Source organism: Lithobates pipiens, unplaced genomic scaffold (genome assembly GCF_037356315.1).
Source record: "Lithobates pipiens isolate NorthernLeopardFrog02 unplaced genomic scaffold, aLitPip1_a1.2 Scaffold_13, whole genome shotgun sequence".
Taxonomy (NCBI): Eukaryota; Metazoa; Chordata; class Amphibia; order Anura; family Ranidae; genus Lithobates; species Lithobates pipiens.
In genome coordinates, this window is record NW_027507718.1 from 206656370 (window position 1) to 206671651 (window position 15282).

The window sequence follows — 15282 nt, forward strand, 5'->3', positions numbered from 1 at the left end:
ACTAGGGATGAGCTCAGGCGTGTTCGCATGGAACACGTGCAGAGCCCGCCAGGAAGTCGGCGAAGCGCTAATCACAGGCAGTGAGACATTGCCCGATCTCTGCACACATTGGGGCAATGTCTCACTGCCTGTGATTAGCGCAGCACTTCGAAACGTGTTGGCGATTGGGTTATATACAACAATTATACTCTCATTTAGTGTTTTTTTTTACCTTGTGGCCACAGACCACATTTTTCATGTCATTTGTATGTAATATGTTTTATACTGTTACATTTATTTTACCCCCTTTCTGACCAGAGCGCTTTTTATTTGGCACTGCGTTGCTTTAACTGACAATTGTTACAAAGTCTCGTGCAATGCTGTACCCAAAAGAAAATTGCGTCCTTTTTTCCCCCACAAATAGAGCTTTCTTTTGGTGGTATTTGATCACCTCTGCGGTTTTTATTTTTTGCGCTATAAACAAAAAATGAACGTCTATTTTGAAAAAAAAAAATATTCCAAATTTAAAAAAACAAAAAAACAAATTTCTTCATCAGTTTAGGCCAATATATATTCTACATATTTTTGGTAAAAAAAAAAAAAAAACACAAAACATTGCTATAAGCGTATATTGATTGGTTTGCACAAAAGTTATTCGGTCTATAAACTATGGGAAAGATTTATGCCATTTTTATTATTTAATTTTTTTTACTGCAACGGACAGATCGGACACTTTTGACACATTTTTGGGACCACTGACATTTATACAGCGATCAGTGCTATAAATATGCACTGATTACTGTGTAAATGTCGCTGGCAGGGAAGGGGTTAACACTAGGGGGAGATCAAGGGGTTAAATGTGTGTTGTGTCAATGTGTTCTAACTGTGTGGGGAATGTGGCTCACTAGGGGAGGAGACATATCGTTGTTCCTGCTTAGTAGGAACACACGATCTGTCTCCTCTCCCGACAGCACAGGGATTTGTGTGTTTACTAGGATTTTAATAGATGGTAGGATTATTGCATGTAGTGTTTAATACTATTAGGATATAGACCAAAGGTCTCCAAACTTTCTAAACGAGGCTCGTTTACCGCACTTCAGACTTTTGGGGGGCCATTGGGAGTAGAAAAGTTCCCATTGTCACTGGGGAAAAATATTGTCCCATCTTTGATGTCAATGTGAAAAAAAAATGCCCCATCATTGGTGTCATTGGGACCAATTGTTCAGATCATTAGGAGGAATTGTGCCACATTGTTGTAGTCATAGGGGTGGAATTGTGCCCATTCACTGGTCTCAGTGGGGAGAATTATGCCCCAGTACCCCAAGGGCATGATAGAAGCAAGCAATAGGCTGCAGTCTGGAGACCACTTATGTAGACCACGCAATCTTCCTATTTGCAAGTTTTTATCCACCTTAGTACAAGGTCAACACATCTTTAGATTATGTTAGATTCTAAAAAATATGCTGAACTCCTCTCTTAAAATCTGATTTTTTGATGGGAGAGATTGAGATTTACATTTTTTGAACCTCCCAACCTAATTTTGGAAGTTTATGGAGAATTTATAGTCTACATCCTAAAAGCATTAAACACTACATGCAATAATCCTACCATGTATTCATATCCTAACAAACATTAGGTAAATCCCCCCCCCCCCATGGCTTTGGTGCGGGGATATGCACACCCCCTATTCTTGTTCAAGTAATGTAACTGACGCCCTTTAGGCTGGGTTCACACCTATGCGAATGGGATGAGGGTTTCTCCACATCCCATTCACACTTATGCGAATGGGATGCGGCGCATAGCAGATTATGACCCACTCTCTATAGAGCCGATTTACACATCTCCGTACAGGATCCCTGTGCGTCTTTTGGTCCATATCAGGTCCGAATTCAGCCAAATATTCGGGGTGAAATTGGACCTGAACCTATGAATGGAGATGCACCGGACCCCTGCTGTGAGCCGCATGTTATAATGGGAACCCAGTCTAAAGGAGCAGGAGTCTCTTTTTTTGTAACTATTTTTTACTGATTTTAAAAGATGTTTTACAAAACAAAGCTTATTAGGCATACCCAAGGAGCTTCTTTTTGGGGGACAAACATGCATAGGGCAGGCCAATCAAGTGGATGGGCTGCCCTAAGCAACATGCAAAATCATGTGAAAATCACAATGTCAAAATCATGCAGCAGGAACGCTCATTCCCACTATGTGATAATGTGTGGCCTTACGTATTTGTTTTCTATATGCCCTTAACGTGTAGGTTCACCCATACACAAAATCTGTAAGGTGAATTTACACTGAACCCTCCCCCCCCATCCCCCGGTCCAGCTGTACTTGAGCCGCGAGATCACCTGCTGTGAGACATCGGATCGGCCTGATTCACACCTATGCATTTTTAGTGCTTTTTGAATTTTACAGATTTGCATTACAGTCCAGTTATCATTTTTATCCAATGGAATTGCTCTGTAGTGCAAATCTGCCAAATGCACTAAAAATGCATAGGTGTGAATCAGGCCTTACTGATCACTGCGGCTTTCTCTCCTCATCTCCAGCACTGACAGGATGGGCTAGACAGGTTCTGATTGGTCGGTGCCGTCCACATGACGGAGTCTACTAATTAGAATGCTTCCTATACTAGGTACATTTAAAGTGATTGTGAAGGATTGTTTTTGTTTTGTTTTTTACATAACAAACATGTTATACTTGCCTCCAGTGTGCAGCTCATTTTGCACAGAGAGGCCCTGAACATCCTCTTCTTGGGTCCCTTGGCAGCTCTCGCGGTTCCTCCACGCATCAGATAACCCCCTAGGACAGTGTTGGCGAACCTTGGCACCCCAGATGTTTTAGAACTACATTTCCCGTGATGCTCATGCACTCTGCAGTGTAGTTGAGTATCATGGGAAATGTAATTCCAACACATCTGGGGTGCCAAGGTTCACCATCACTGCCCTAGGAGAAACGATCTCTCGAGGGGGTTACCTTGGGGGCACGCTCCCCAGTCCAGCATTTGCATCCATAGACATGAATGCTGGACTCTGCCCCACCCCTGGTGCCCACGTCATTGGATTTGATTAACAGCAGCAGGAGCCAATGGCTGCACTGCTGTCAATCTAGCCAATTAGGACATGAGACAAAAGCTAGAGCTGGTGTGCTCATCCTAGACACAAGAAAAAGAGGGTTAAGGTAAGTAAAACGGGGCTGTTTTTCACCTCAATGCATAGTATCTATTGAGGTGAAAAACCACAAAGGTTTACAACCCCTTTAAGGCCGTACACACGATACGAAAATCGGAAGTAAAATTCCATCCGAATGATCTGACAATTTTCGGATCATTAGTACGGTGCTTTCGACAGCAAATTACGATTTTTCATCAGACAAAAGCTGGATGTGCAGCTTATTAACTTTTTGTCAGATGTGAACACAAGGTATGATTTTTCATGTTATAAGTACGGTTTTCGTCCAAAAGAAAGAAAAAAAAATACGTAAGAGCAAGACTAAGCATGCTCAGAAAGGAAAGGATACATATAAAACTATTCAATATATTATGTCACTTCTGTCATACAAAAATTTTCGTATTGCGAGTAACCTCTTCACTTTCGACATGAGACTAGCATGCCACAAAAAGTGAACTTTCGGTCGCCTGAAAATCTAAGTGTGTGTACGAGGCTTTAGATCAGGGCTATGCAATTAGCGGACCTCCAGCTGTTGCAAAACTACAAATCCCATCATGCCTCTGGGTGTCATGCTTGTGGCTGTCAAGAGTCTTGCAATGCATCATGGGACTTGTAGTTCTGCAACAGCTGGAGGTCCGCTAATTGCATATCCCTGCTTTAGATTAAGCCGAGGGGGATTTCAAATTCCAGACCGGTGAAGCCGCGGCTGAATATGTCACAGTAGGTGATCACGGGACTTCTGTATAGCGAGACCAGGGGGAGATGGGAAGGTTTACAACACCTTTAAGGCCTGTAAACACAATACAAAAGTAAAATTCCATCCGAACAATCTGCCCGATTTTCAGATCGTTAGTATGGTGCCAAGTGGAAGCTTGCTTTCCAGCTTTTCTGTATAGGTGAACTTACCCTTTAAATTGAGTTAAGGGCTGATCTATGTAGCTCAATGGAGGGCGTGTGAATGAGCCCCATCGCTGCTTACACTCAGCTGGAAACAGAATTTTCAAACACAGGAGGCAACCAATCAGCTTTAATCTTTTATTTTCAAAGCATAACTGAACAAGCTAAAGCTAGACGCTGATTGGTTTGCACCAGATTTCATCCATTTTCCCCCAGTAGATTAGAGAAGGGTTGTGATTTAAGACATAAGAGCTATCGATGTCCTGTGAGATCCCTTACCTTGACAAAGGTAATCGGGGTGGTGGTGCCCTCGATATCTAGGAGCACAGTGCTGACACAGGCCGGCACGGTAAGTGAGCCCATGCTTCTCCAGCAGTGTGTGCGGCGGAGAGGCGGAAGCTGCAGTGTGAGGAGGAGGAAGTGGGAGCACTCCCTATCAATGTGCTTTCACAGCTAACATGGACGAGGCTACTCCCAGCCCGCCTAATCCCCGCTGTGTGTATGTGTAAGCGGCGCTTACTGATGTACAGCTCGGAGGGGGCGCTTCTGTATCTTTTACACACCATACACAAGGCACAACCCTCCCAACCAGGCCTTGTGCACACGGCCTTAGCTCCTCTCCTCAATTTCCACGCTCCCCCTTTGTCTCCCCTGCGCAGCCCCCGCCCAACCTTCTCCACTTCCGGTCGTGCCTCCTCCCCCTGGTCCGTTTCCAGCCAATAGAGGGCGAGCGCTCTCACGTGACGCGTCGAGAATGGCGGCCCGCTATTGGCTCCAGCTTCTGATATATAAGCTGAGGGCGGGCTGCGGGAGGATCTTTTCCGTTGTTGTCTGTGGCGGAGACGGGTCAGGGCTCTTCCTTGTAGGTTTCGTGGCGAGCCGTTGGTGAAATCATGAGCGGGTACAGTAACGCGGATGAATACTCCGAAGGCGCCAAGATCAACGCCAGCAAAAACCAGCAAGATGATGGGTGAGTGTGGGGAGCGCCGCTTCTTGGTGGGAAGGTGATCGTGTGGTGGGAGCGAGGGAACATGGCAGAGGGGAATGGCTTTTACTGCCCCCCTCAGGGGGGGTGACTATACTGCCGCTGCGTTGTTAAACGGCGCCGTTGAAATTTGCGTTCATTCCGAATTGCATGTCGTCAGCAGTAACCAATAAGAAGAGAACGGGCGGGGCGATCTCACGCTTGCTTCTGATTGGCTTACTGGATGACGTCAGCGCGTCTCCCTTCCCTTGTAAGTATGCAGCCGTGATACGCTGACGCTCGCACTCTAATAGAGCTTCTAATTATAACCGCTTAGTTTAACTGCCTATGGCATAGCCGGGGACTAGAGCAGCTGCTCATGGCAACCAATCGGCTTCTATCTTTCATTGTAAAAGCTTATCTAAGCAAGAAGGCTATTATGCACTTCTGCTCAAGCAGTTCCAATATCGCCCAGTTTTTACTTTGGCAGTTGGAAGGATGATTGGGGTTCTATCAGTGTCTGTATTGTGTAGGCTTTCTCATGTAATCTTAGTCATGTGGGTTGATTTACTACAACTGGAGAGTGCACAATCTGGTGCAGCTCTCTAAATAGAAACCAATCTGCTTCCAGGTTTTTTTCAGAAAAGCTTCATTGAACAAACTAAAATTAAAAGCTGATTGGCTAGCATGCACAACTGCAGCATGATTTGGCCTCTAGTTCTATTAAATCAGCCCCATAGCCCCATGTTCTGGGAAAAATGTAAAAAAACACCATTGAGGAAAAAAAAATTACATTTTTATATATATATATATATATATATATATAATTTTTTTTTTTTATTATTGCGCCTGCAAAAAATTGTACCTGTGATCAGTGACTCACGAGTGCAATGGAAAGGCTCTACCGTTTTTTGCTTCCAGTAGGAGACTGGAGGAAGTAAACCCTGGTTGAATGTGCTCCATTGTTAGCTACAGGTCCGCCTGCCTTTGTGGTAGGAGGCATTGTAGTCTTTCCATTCACTGGTGAATGGATGATGCTGCTGTGTGGGCTCCACCCATCTACAAACGAAAAATGCCTAACTTCGTGGGGGTGGGGGGATGGGACCATGCTAAATGCTACAACCTACATATGAATGTAACATAGAAACTTGGTTGCAAAGGTGAGCTAAGCCTTTGATTTTTCCAGTCCATACAACCCAACCCCCCCTCGGGGCATTTTTTTTTTACTGTGACCTCTGACCCAGAGCTAGCATCTAGAGAAAGCAAGGAGCATCTTCCCAAAAGCAAATGGATTTCTCCCCAGATGCTTCCCTTATTTAGCCTTCATCTAGCATTTACTCTATTCTGTAGTAAGGGTGCTCCTATTATAACATGTAGTCAACTGGTGCCAGTACTGCTGATTTCGAAATTACATGAATGAAGACTCAAAATGCTTAAAGTGATTGTAAAGGAACAGGTTTTTATTTTAGTTATACTTGCCTGCTCTGTGCAGCAGTTTTGCGCAGCCCTGATCTTCTGCCAGCACTCTTGCTGCATGCCCCAGTAGCAAGTCACTTGCTGTGTGGTCACCCGTGTGTGCTTGCTCCCTGCGTCCATAAGACAGAACGCAGATTGACCCTGCTCCCACCTCATTGGTTGTGAGTGATGGCAACGGGAGCCAATGGTACCTGCTGCTCCATCTTGGCTGATCAGGAGGGAGAAACCCAATAGGGCTTTGTGCACATCGGTGGATCAATATCAGGCAAGTATTAGGGAGGAGCTGCACACTGAAGGTTTTTACCTTCATGCACAGAATGTATGAGGGTAACCTTCAGCTTTTACAGCCACTTTAATTTTCATAAAAATGTCAGCCTTACCTTCATGAGTTAAAGCTAAATTCCATTTTTTTATGTTGCAAAGTTTGTTTGGGCCCACTTGACCCAAACTGTATGTGCTATATAAACTTACAGGCCACTGTAAGTGCTGTATTAACTTTAACCCTTTCACGACTAAGCCTATTTATGGCATTTGGTGTTTACAAGATGGTTTCCTTTTTTTAAATTAATTTTATTTTAAAATAAGCTTTTTTGTAAAAAAAAAAAAAATTGATCACTTTCATTGCTGTCACAAGTAATGTAAACATCCCTCGTGACAGTAATAGGTGGTGACAGGTAGTCTTTATGGAGGGATCGGGGGTCTAAAAGACCTCAAATCTCTCCTTTACACTTCAATGTATTCAGATCGCTGAAAACGGCAATTCTGAATACTGTGTATTTTTTTTTTTTTTTTTTAAACCGGTGCCATTGGCAGCCGAGTTAACGGGGAAGTGACGTCACTTCCGTGTTTACTATTAGGAGACTAATCGGCATCATTCCAGTTCCTCCCCAGCAGCTGGAGGCATCTGATCGTGAATCAGTGCTCCCGATAGAGCGAGAGCACTGGTAACAGCGGGGGGGGGGGGGGGTTCTCCTCCCGCTCCTCCGGCATAACAGCTGAGCAGCTTTTAGCCGCTTCGGTTATGGCTGGATAGCCAATCGTCCGCTGTAAAAAACGGTACCGGGATGATGCCTGCAGGTGCGGGCATCATCCCAGTATAACCCCTGGAGCAGCGTACGCACATCTGTGTACGCTTGGCCGGAAGGGGTTAAGTAGCTGTGGCCTAATACAGCATACTGCGCTGTTCCAGGCCAAGACATGTCTTGTACCCAGAACGGTTTATCTGGTCAGCACTCAGCCATTCAAAGAAGGAAATGTATTTTAGAAAAAGGAATAAGCTTCCTTGAAGCTGACATCAGCCTGCCTCTGACTCAACCAATCGGAGCAAGCTTTGTAGCCTTTGCTAGAATACAGTGCCTTCTCTGAATGGCCGAGCGCTGATCAGATACACTACTGTGTTGGTGTGAGGCAGGAAGTCTAGGCCCAAGCCTGGAGCACAGTGCAGTATGCATCCTCAGCTACATGGTTTATGCCTCACATCAAGTGGCCTCGCGCGTTAGTGAGGGACATGGCACTCACTAAAAATGTGAAGTCTAACAAAAGCTGGCGTTCAGCTTTAACACTGCACTGAGGCTGAATTCATACTGAATTGCAGTAAATGTACATTTGCATCCATTTAATGCATGTTTTGACACATATTGACTTGTGCTGATCTGTGTTAACGCACTTGTAAAATGCAGGTCAACACATACACAACTATGTATTTTGTGTCCTCTTCACACGGCAACATAGATATTTGTCGGCACAAAGTGGTGTCCAAAAAGGACCACTTCATCAGACATGCCTAACGAATGGGTCCTGCGTGACTCAAATGTTGCACCTTTCTTGTGTTGTGATCATGCAATAAACTAACCGCTTGGATGCTACTTTGTGCAGATCCTTGGTGTGCTGGCAAATATATCTATGTTGTGACGAACCAGTATCCAGCTGGTTGTTGCTGCAGCACCCAAACCTTGAGAGCTTCTACCAGAAACAAGTGGGATGGGAATATGCAGTATTACTGTTCACACTACAACACTGCCTTGACCTGCATTGCTTTAAAATGCATACATGTTGCTGCATGGATGAATTCTGCATCATCGTGTGGTGATTTTTGCAGTCAGACACCATGCTAGAGTAAACTTCAACTGTGCTTTCCTATGGCATTCTGTTTAGCATGTCTGCACTCTTGAGTACAGTTTTCCTAATTTAGTGTGTTAAGCGTTCCTTGTTCTACTTCTGTCTCTTCTCAGATTAGATAAAAAAATGCAATGTGGCGTTGTAGTGTGAACAGGACATATTAAAGTGTGGTGACCTGCATTTTACAACTGCATTAAAATGCAGATCATTAAGTTTGCGTTAAAACACACAAAAGGAAATGTACATAAATTTTTCCCTGCATTTTACTGCAAATCCGTGTGAATTTAGCCTTAGTTTTGCACAAGCCCTGTTGTGATGGGGGGGAGCCAAGTAAGCTTTCAAGATAAAGCATTGATCAGAATTATGCGATTTTCCTATGTATACCTAAGTGCAGCTGATGAACTTGTTTTTTGTTTCTAATTCCAGTATTTTTCTCTCCTTCCAAAGGAAAATGTTTATTGGAGGGCTCAGCTGGGACACGAGCAAAAAAGATCTTACAGAATACCTAGCAAGATTCGGAGAAGTGCTTGACTGCACGATTAAAACAGATCCAGTCACTGGACGATCAAGGGGTTTTGGATTTGTTCTCTTTAAAGAGGCTATAAGTGTAGACAAAGTAAGTGTTTTTTTTAAGTGTTGCCATATAAAGTGAAATGTTTAAGTATGACACAAGCTGCCATTTTCTAACTAAAGGACAGCACACTAGTTCTCAGCAAAGACTGCCAATTTCTGTGAGGGTAGTGCTTTAAAACGATAAGTTCATTTTTCTACAATACATGCGCATATTATTATTGCAAGTAAAGTGCATTTAAAAAATAATTAGTAGGAGCCTATTTTTACTATTAATAAATTAACATATGAGATTGTTTTTTCTGATTGGGGAGTGCTGGTAGCTTGTGTCTCCCAAGTTAGATTAGCTGGGGTGTTTTTGTAGTGGAAATTTAGTTGCACTTTAAATTGGATCTTCGATGCATCAGGACACCACAAACTCTTTAATTTATTTTTATTCAAAGTCCCCCATCAGTGTCTCCATGCTTTAGTTTGTTGCTGTCTTCAGTAAGGGCACACAAAGCCTTTACTTCCTGGAATCCATCTGCCCTTAGCTCATGCAAGTAGGAGGGTGTGCTTGGCTGAGGAAACCTCTCTTGGGGTGTATGACATTTGCCTAGGCAAAACGGGCAATAACGGAAGAAACGTAATTAAGTTTAAAACCAGTAAATATCTATTTACACATCCTAGGAGCATGAGGATTAAAAATGTTGATTGGGAGAGATGTTTCACTTAATGCTGAAATTTGATTTTGGTCTTTTAGTCTCTGTAGTCTTGCTTGACTGATCCCTTTACTTGTCCAGTAGAGTAACAGGTTGATCTGCTTTTTATTAAACTCCAGGTACTTGAGCTGAAAGAACACAAACTTGATGGAAAACTTATTGATCCCAAAAGAGCAAAGGCATTGAAAGGCAAGGAGCCTCCCAAGAAAGTCTTTGTTGGTGGCCTAAGCCCTGATACTACAGAGGAACAGATAAAGGACTACTTTGGTGGTTTTGGTGAAGTAAGTAAACACACTATTCTATTGCTCCAGAAGAAACTTGTACAAAGGTTTTTTTCTGGTAAATTTCAGGGGTGGCAGCAGTGGCACATGAAGATTACTTGTAAGATTATATGAAAGTATAGGAGTGTGCTTCTGTTCAGGTTTTACATAATGCACCATATGTAAACATGTTTGATCTTTTCGAAGTAAAACCCTGGCTAAAATGTAAAACTAGTGTATATTTTGGGGTTTTCATTTCTTGCGTATGTAGTACAGCCCATAAACTCAATTTTTAAATTCGAGCTAGAGCCAATCTATTGTCTGCTTTCCTTATGTTAGGTGTGTGGGTGCAATTGCCTTTTACCTTAATTGGCAAAAGTTTGCTGTGCATGTTACAAAGTACATTTTGGGCCCTGCAAAAGTTTTTTGGTATAAATTGCTGGAACTTTTTTTGTAGATTGAGAACATTGAACTTCCCATGGACACAAAGACCAATGAAAGGAGGGGGTTCTGTTTCATCACATATGCAGATGAGGAGCCAGTAAAGAAGTTGTTGGAAAGCCGATATCACCAGATTGGCTCAGGAAAGGTAAGATGATGGACTTTTTTTTTTTTTTTTTTTTTTTTTTTTACATCATTGGCTTTCAATAGTCTGTATGTTTAATGACTTTCTTTTCTCAGTGTGAAATCAAAGTTGCACAGCCTAAAGAAGTCTACAGACAACAGCAACAGCAGCAACAACAAAAAGGAGGAAGAGGAGGAGGTGCATCACCAGGACGAGGTGGTGGAAGGGGGAGAGGCAGAGGAGGTATATAAAATGCTTTTCAACCTATATTGAATTGTGGTGTGTAAACAAAAGTGAAGCCTTAGGTCAAGAAAATTATCGGGAAGGATTATCCTCTTGTCAGTTTATTTCCTGAGATGTGACCTCTCAAATACTGGATGACAAAATATTCATATGTTTTGTTGTATGTGCCTTCTGTCCATTGTTGCTTGAACATGCACTTTCAAGCAGCTGTCTGGGTCATGGAAGAGGTACCCCAGTGAGCAGACATCAGCTGTCTGGGGGGGCAGCATACCCAAGATTGCTAAATAGCCAGTGTCAATCTAGTATCTTTCCCCAGAAAGGTAGAAACCTTGCTAGACAGCCACCACTCCATTGGTAAGCAAGGATGGAATTTGCTGGAATGTTAAATCTGCAGGCGTAAAAGAATCTTGGGAAGTAATGTAATGGGCTTCATCAAAACTGACAATTCAGCAGTATGAAATTGCTTAAGTACTGTGATTTGGCATGCAGTATGAGCCAGGCCAAACTTTAGTTGGGAATAAAAGGCTAGAAAATTCAGGTTTGTGGTCTGTTTAATTCTCTCTAGAATTTTTAAGTGACATAAGGTGAACGCATAACAATTGATAGTCTGGTGCGAGGCATTACTCCACTAAAAACATCTCGGCATTTGGCTCTCAGTATAACTGAGGCTTGAAACATGAGCATAGTAACAACCATTTATTATTTTAGTTGGAAGGAAGTTTCATATGACCTATTTCTAGCTCCACAAAGCTATGACATGCCACCTGCCATCAAATGTTAACCTTGGTGGTCTTATTTTTGAAAAATGTTAGTGATTGAAATGGGAAAGAATCTCCCAAAAGGGGCCACACGCTGTTTTTCCAAAACCTGAAACCATGCATTTTTGTAAAAATTGCAGTGGAAGAGAACTAAGCTTTTTTTTATTTTTTGTTGTGATTTTAACGTATGTATTCCCTTTTTAAAGGTCAAGGTCAGAACTGGAACCAAGGTTACAATAACTACTACGATCAAGGATATGGAGGCTATGGAAACAACTCTTACAGTGACTCGTACAACAATTATGGTGGATATGACTATTCAAACTATGGAAACTATGGTGGATACAATCAAGGTTACACAGACTACAGTGGTGAGTGGAAAACTTATTAACCACTTGAGCTCCGGAAGATTTTTTTTTTTCCCCCTTTCTTGGCCAGGCCATCTTTTTGCCATTTGGCACTGCGCTACTTTAACTGGCATCTGCGCGGCCAACCAAATGAAATTTACCACTTTTCCACACAAATGGCGCTTTCTTTTGGTGGCATTTGATCACCACTGGGTTTTTTGTGATATAAATGAAAGGCGGAAAATTTTGAAGAAAACTATTTTTTACTTTCACCCATAAAACATCCTATAAAAAAATCAAATTTCTTCATAAATTTTGGCCAAAATGTATTCTACATGTTTTTGATATATAAGTACCTGTAATAAATTAAATAAAATATATAAAAAATCCCAATAAGTGTTTTTATTGATTGGTTTGCGTGAGAGTTAGTGCCTACAAACTATGGTGTGTGTATATACTGGGTTTTTTAATACTAATGGCTGAAATACTGCGGCAGTCAATCTGACATTGCTGCTGGGGGGGCAACTGCCACTGACTTAACAGTGATCAGCGATATTACTAATGATACTGGCTGGGAAGGGTTAACATCTAGGGATGATAGCTGAAAGATCACTCCCTCTTGGCCATGAATCATTGGCTGGGACCTGCTGACAAGCTCCAGCTGTGTACAATCACAGCAGGAGCTGGGCAGGGGTGCACACATGCGTGCCCCAAACCTGGAAGTAGGCAGCAACATATGGGTAAGCTGCTGCTTGCCCACAGTACATTGCAGGCAAGTTAAGAATTGGGTGTTTAAAGACAAACCATAGTAGACATGTTCTAACACTAGCGCACTTTTTTTTTATACTATATTTATTTTTTGGCTCCCCTCAACTTGCTGTTTCATTGCTTTGTATTGAACTGTCTAACGTAACCTTCAAGATGTTGCTGACCTCTAATATTTTTATATTTTAACTTGTTTTGCTGCAGGCCAGCAAAGCACATATGGCAAGGCATCTAGAGGAGGCGGAAGTCACCTAAATAACTATCAGCCTTATTAATGGCTTTTACAATTGCATCAGGTATGTATAAAGCAGAATGGAGATTTTAAACTTTTTAAGACTTAAACGTAATAAAGAGAAATTTTATCTGTGTGGACTCCTTTTTATAAATGTTAAATTGTGAACAGCTTTGTTAATTGTATTGCATAGTGTTTTTTTAGAGCTTTAACTTAAAGACGAACCTTGAGTATTTTTCCCTATTATTTAAACTCTTTAAATTCGTGTAATCTGGTCTTTTTATGCCAGATGAACTAAGGAATAAATAAGCAAATTTATTTTAAAGTAAATACAAAGGTAAAGTACTGAAATGGGTACAACTTAAGGTAAAGAAGAATGTTGTCTTCTAACTCTGACATTATACCTTGTTTGTACCCGCCAGCGGGAACTTCATTGCAGGCCGTGTGTCACCCTGACCACGTCTATCTCTGGGGTCGCACGTTGTGGGCAGAGTGCAAGGCGTACACCAGAAACCGCTGTCCTGTGGTATGGTCTCTTCCAACTTCATGTACCAGCGTAAAGATTAAACTGGGAAAAACTACTTCAGACTTTGCTTCTTAACCTTCAAAGTCTTTTTGTTAACGTTCATTAATTGTTTTGCAGGCATTTTTAAAGTAAATGAATTCACAGCTTAATGGCTTTTCTTAAAGGGATGTATCCAGAGCTTTTGTTTATTTTTAGGATTAATGTTTACTTCCTTTCTTTATAGCTATTAGTGAAATCTGCAGAGGACTTTTTTAATTGGAGGGTGAAATGTTTTCTATGGTTATATGTACATAATTTAATTATATATATTATTTTCTTTCATTTGTAGACTTGAAACTAGTTGGGGGTTAAATGCCTAGCAAAGGATATGACTATGCATAAGATTTTTCTTAGGCTTTTTTTTAAAATGGGCTATGCAATGCTAATCTTGCCAAAAAAACTAATACATGTCTGTCTTTTAGGTAGCTATGGCTAAGGATCGGCTACAGGAGGCTTTCATCCAGACTGGGAGTTTACAATTTTCTCTTATGAGGACTTTGTGTACAGGACACACTTGTGTCCTGATGTAAATAGCATCTGCCCCCCCCCCCCCCCCACTTTTTTTTTTTTTTTTTTAAACCATGATCTGTCCACTTCATCTGTGTATACAGTGATTTTATGTTACCCCTAATTTTATGTTTATAAAATGTAATTTTGTGACATTCACTGCAGTGTGTCCAGTGTGATTTATAATAAAATTTTTTAAAAAATTATGGTTGTGAAAGATATACTTACATTCATTGTTAGAATGCCAGCAGCTGCACATAAAATGTCAGTAAACCACCCTGTACACAGCAGCCTAAGTCCTGCAACCACTGGCCACCCCTGTGCTGTTGAGCTCAATGGAATTGATGCAGTTTGTAAATTTTGACCAAGGATCCCCTTGCCATGCAGTTAATACTTTTCAGAAAATGCCCTGTGAATTGAGCAGTAAGTGGCAACGTTTTTTACTGCGCAGGTCACTTCACTCAGATGTTCCTCTTTACACCTACAACGTCAAAGGTTAAATTGCCCTAGTAACAGTGAAATTCTCTACAACTGCTTAATTGTGCAGATGACTATAAATGTTTTTGCATTAAAGTGGAATTCCAGGTTTATTGACTTTTTAGTCTTGCTTGGGCCAAGCTGCCCAAATATTACTGATGCAGCTTCATGTGCTGTAATATACTGTTATACAAGATGCTACTGTTCTGCAGTTGTACAGAAGTCTTGCTGGAAACTAGTCGGCCTGAGTCTTTGCATTGTGTGGTTTTTAGATGGCTTCTGAATGGTAAATGTGTTTTGAAATGAAAAGCAAAAGAACACTGACATGCAAGATAACCCTTAACTCCTGTAGAGCACATGAGTGTTTCATACAGATAACATAACTTGGTGTATACACTTTCATTGACTCTACCTGCGACTGTCTGAAACCCTCTGGCTGCAGGCTCTCAATTTTGATCAATTTTGAATTTCTGCAAGCCTGTACTAAAATTGTGCATACAGCATTTAATTCTGTACACTGAGGAACACTGCAAAAGGCAAAAGCTTTGTCTCCTTGGAGATGCACATAGTTCATAAAATACCCTTTGACCTGTGTGGCTACAAGTAAAATACTTTCAGTTTCCTTTAACCACTTCAATGCAGGCGCTGTCCCCCTTGAATGGTAATTGTGCAGTTATGCAACACTAAC

General features: G+C 41.7%; 2 protein-coding genes and 1 non-coding gene across 8 annotated transcripts in view; 2 read left to right on the forward strand and 1 right to left on the reverse strand.

The window, feature by feature from the left end:
- ENOPH1 (enolase-phosphatase 1) overlaps positions 1-4704 on the reverse strand; it is a 75723-nt gene extending 71019 nt beyond the window's left edge. Inside the window, exon 1 of one of the 2 annotated variants that reach the window (XR_013272253.1) lies at positions 4326-4704. Coding sequence is in view for 1 of the 2 variants with exons in the window: in XM_077476164.1 (XP_077332290.1) it covers positions 4326-4409 (84 nt within the window). In the remaining variant the exon portion in view is untranslated. The remainder of the gene's footprint in view (positions 1-4325) is intronic. The other variant, XM_077476164.1, reaches the window with a different exon arrangement.
- Positions 4705-4850: 146 nt separating this feature from the next.
- Positions 4851-14276, forward strand: LOC143974599 (heterogeneous nuclear ribonucleoprotein D-like). 5 transcript variants are annotated; one of them, XR_013272251.1, is made up of 9 exons: positions 4854-5016; positions 9031-9220; positions 9995-10156; positions 10593-10724; positions 10817-10943; positions 11908-12072; positions 13018-13109; positions 13468-13571; positions 14033-14276. XR_013272251.1 is itself a non-coding variant. In XM_077476163.1 (8 exons), the coding sequence occupies exons 1-7, from the start codon at positions 4940-4942 to the stop codon at positions 13086-13088; spliced, it is 903 nt and encodes a 300-aa protein (XP_077332289.1). In that variant the 5' UTR covers positions 4851-4939; the 3' UTR covers positions 13089-13109; positions 14033-14276. The 5 variants fall into 5 exon arrangements, 3 of the variants coding, with proteins under 3 accessions (XP_077332289.1, XP_077332288.1, XP_077332287.1); XR_013272252.1 differs by having other exon boundaries at positions 14037-14276; XM_077476163.1 differs by lacking the exon at positions 13468-13571 and having other exon boundaries at positions 4851-5016; positions 9052-9220.
- Positions 8544-8665, forward strand: LOC143980032 (small nucleolar RNA SNORA15). Its single transcript, XR_013274179.1, has one exon. It is a non-coding gene; the product is annotated as a small nucleolar RNA SNORA15 (small nucleolar RNA).
- Positions 14277-15282: the final 1006 nt, after the last annotated feature.

Coding starts and splice junctions, on each gene's coding strand:
- LOC143974599 (XM_077476162.1), top strand. CDS start 4,940: ATGAGCGGGTACAGTAACGCGGATGAATACTCCGAAGGCGCCAAGATC. Junction 5,017..9,030: donor AAAAACCAGCAAGATGATGG/GTGAGTGTGGGG, acceptor TTCTAATTCCAG/TATTTTTCTCTCCTTCCAAA. Junction 10,157..10,592: donor ACTTTGGTGGTTTTGGTGAA/GTAAGTAAACAC, acceptor CTTTTTTTGTAG/ATTGAGAACATTGAACTTCC.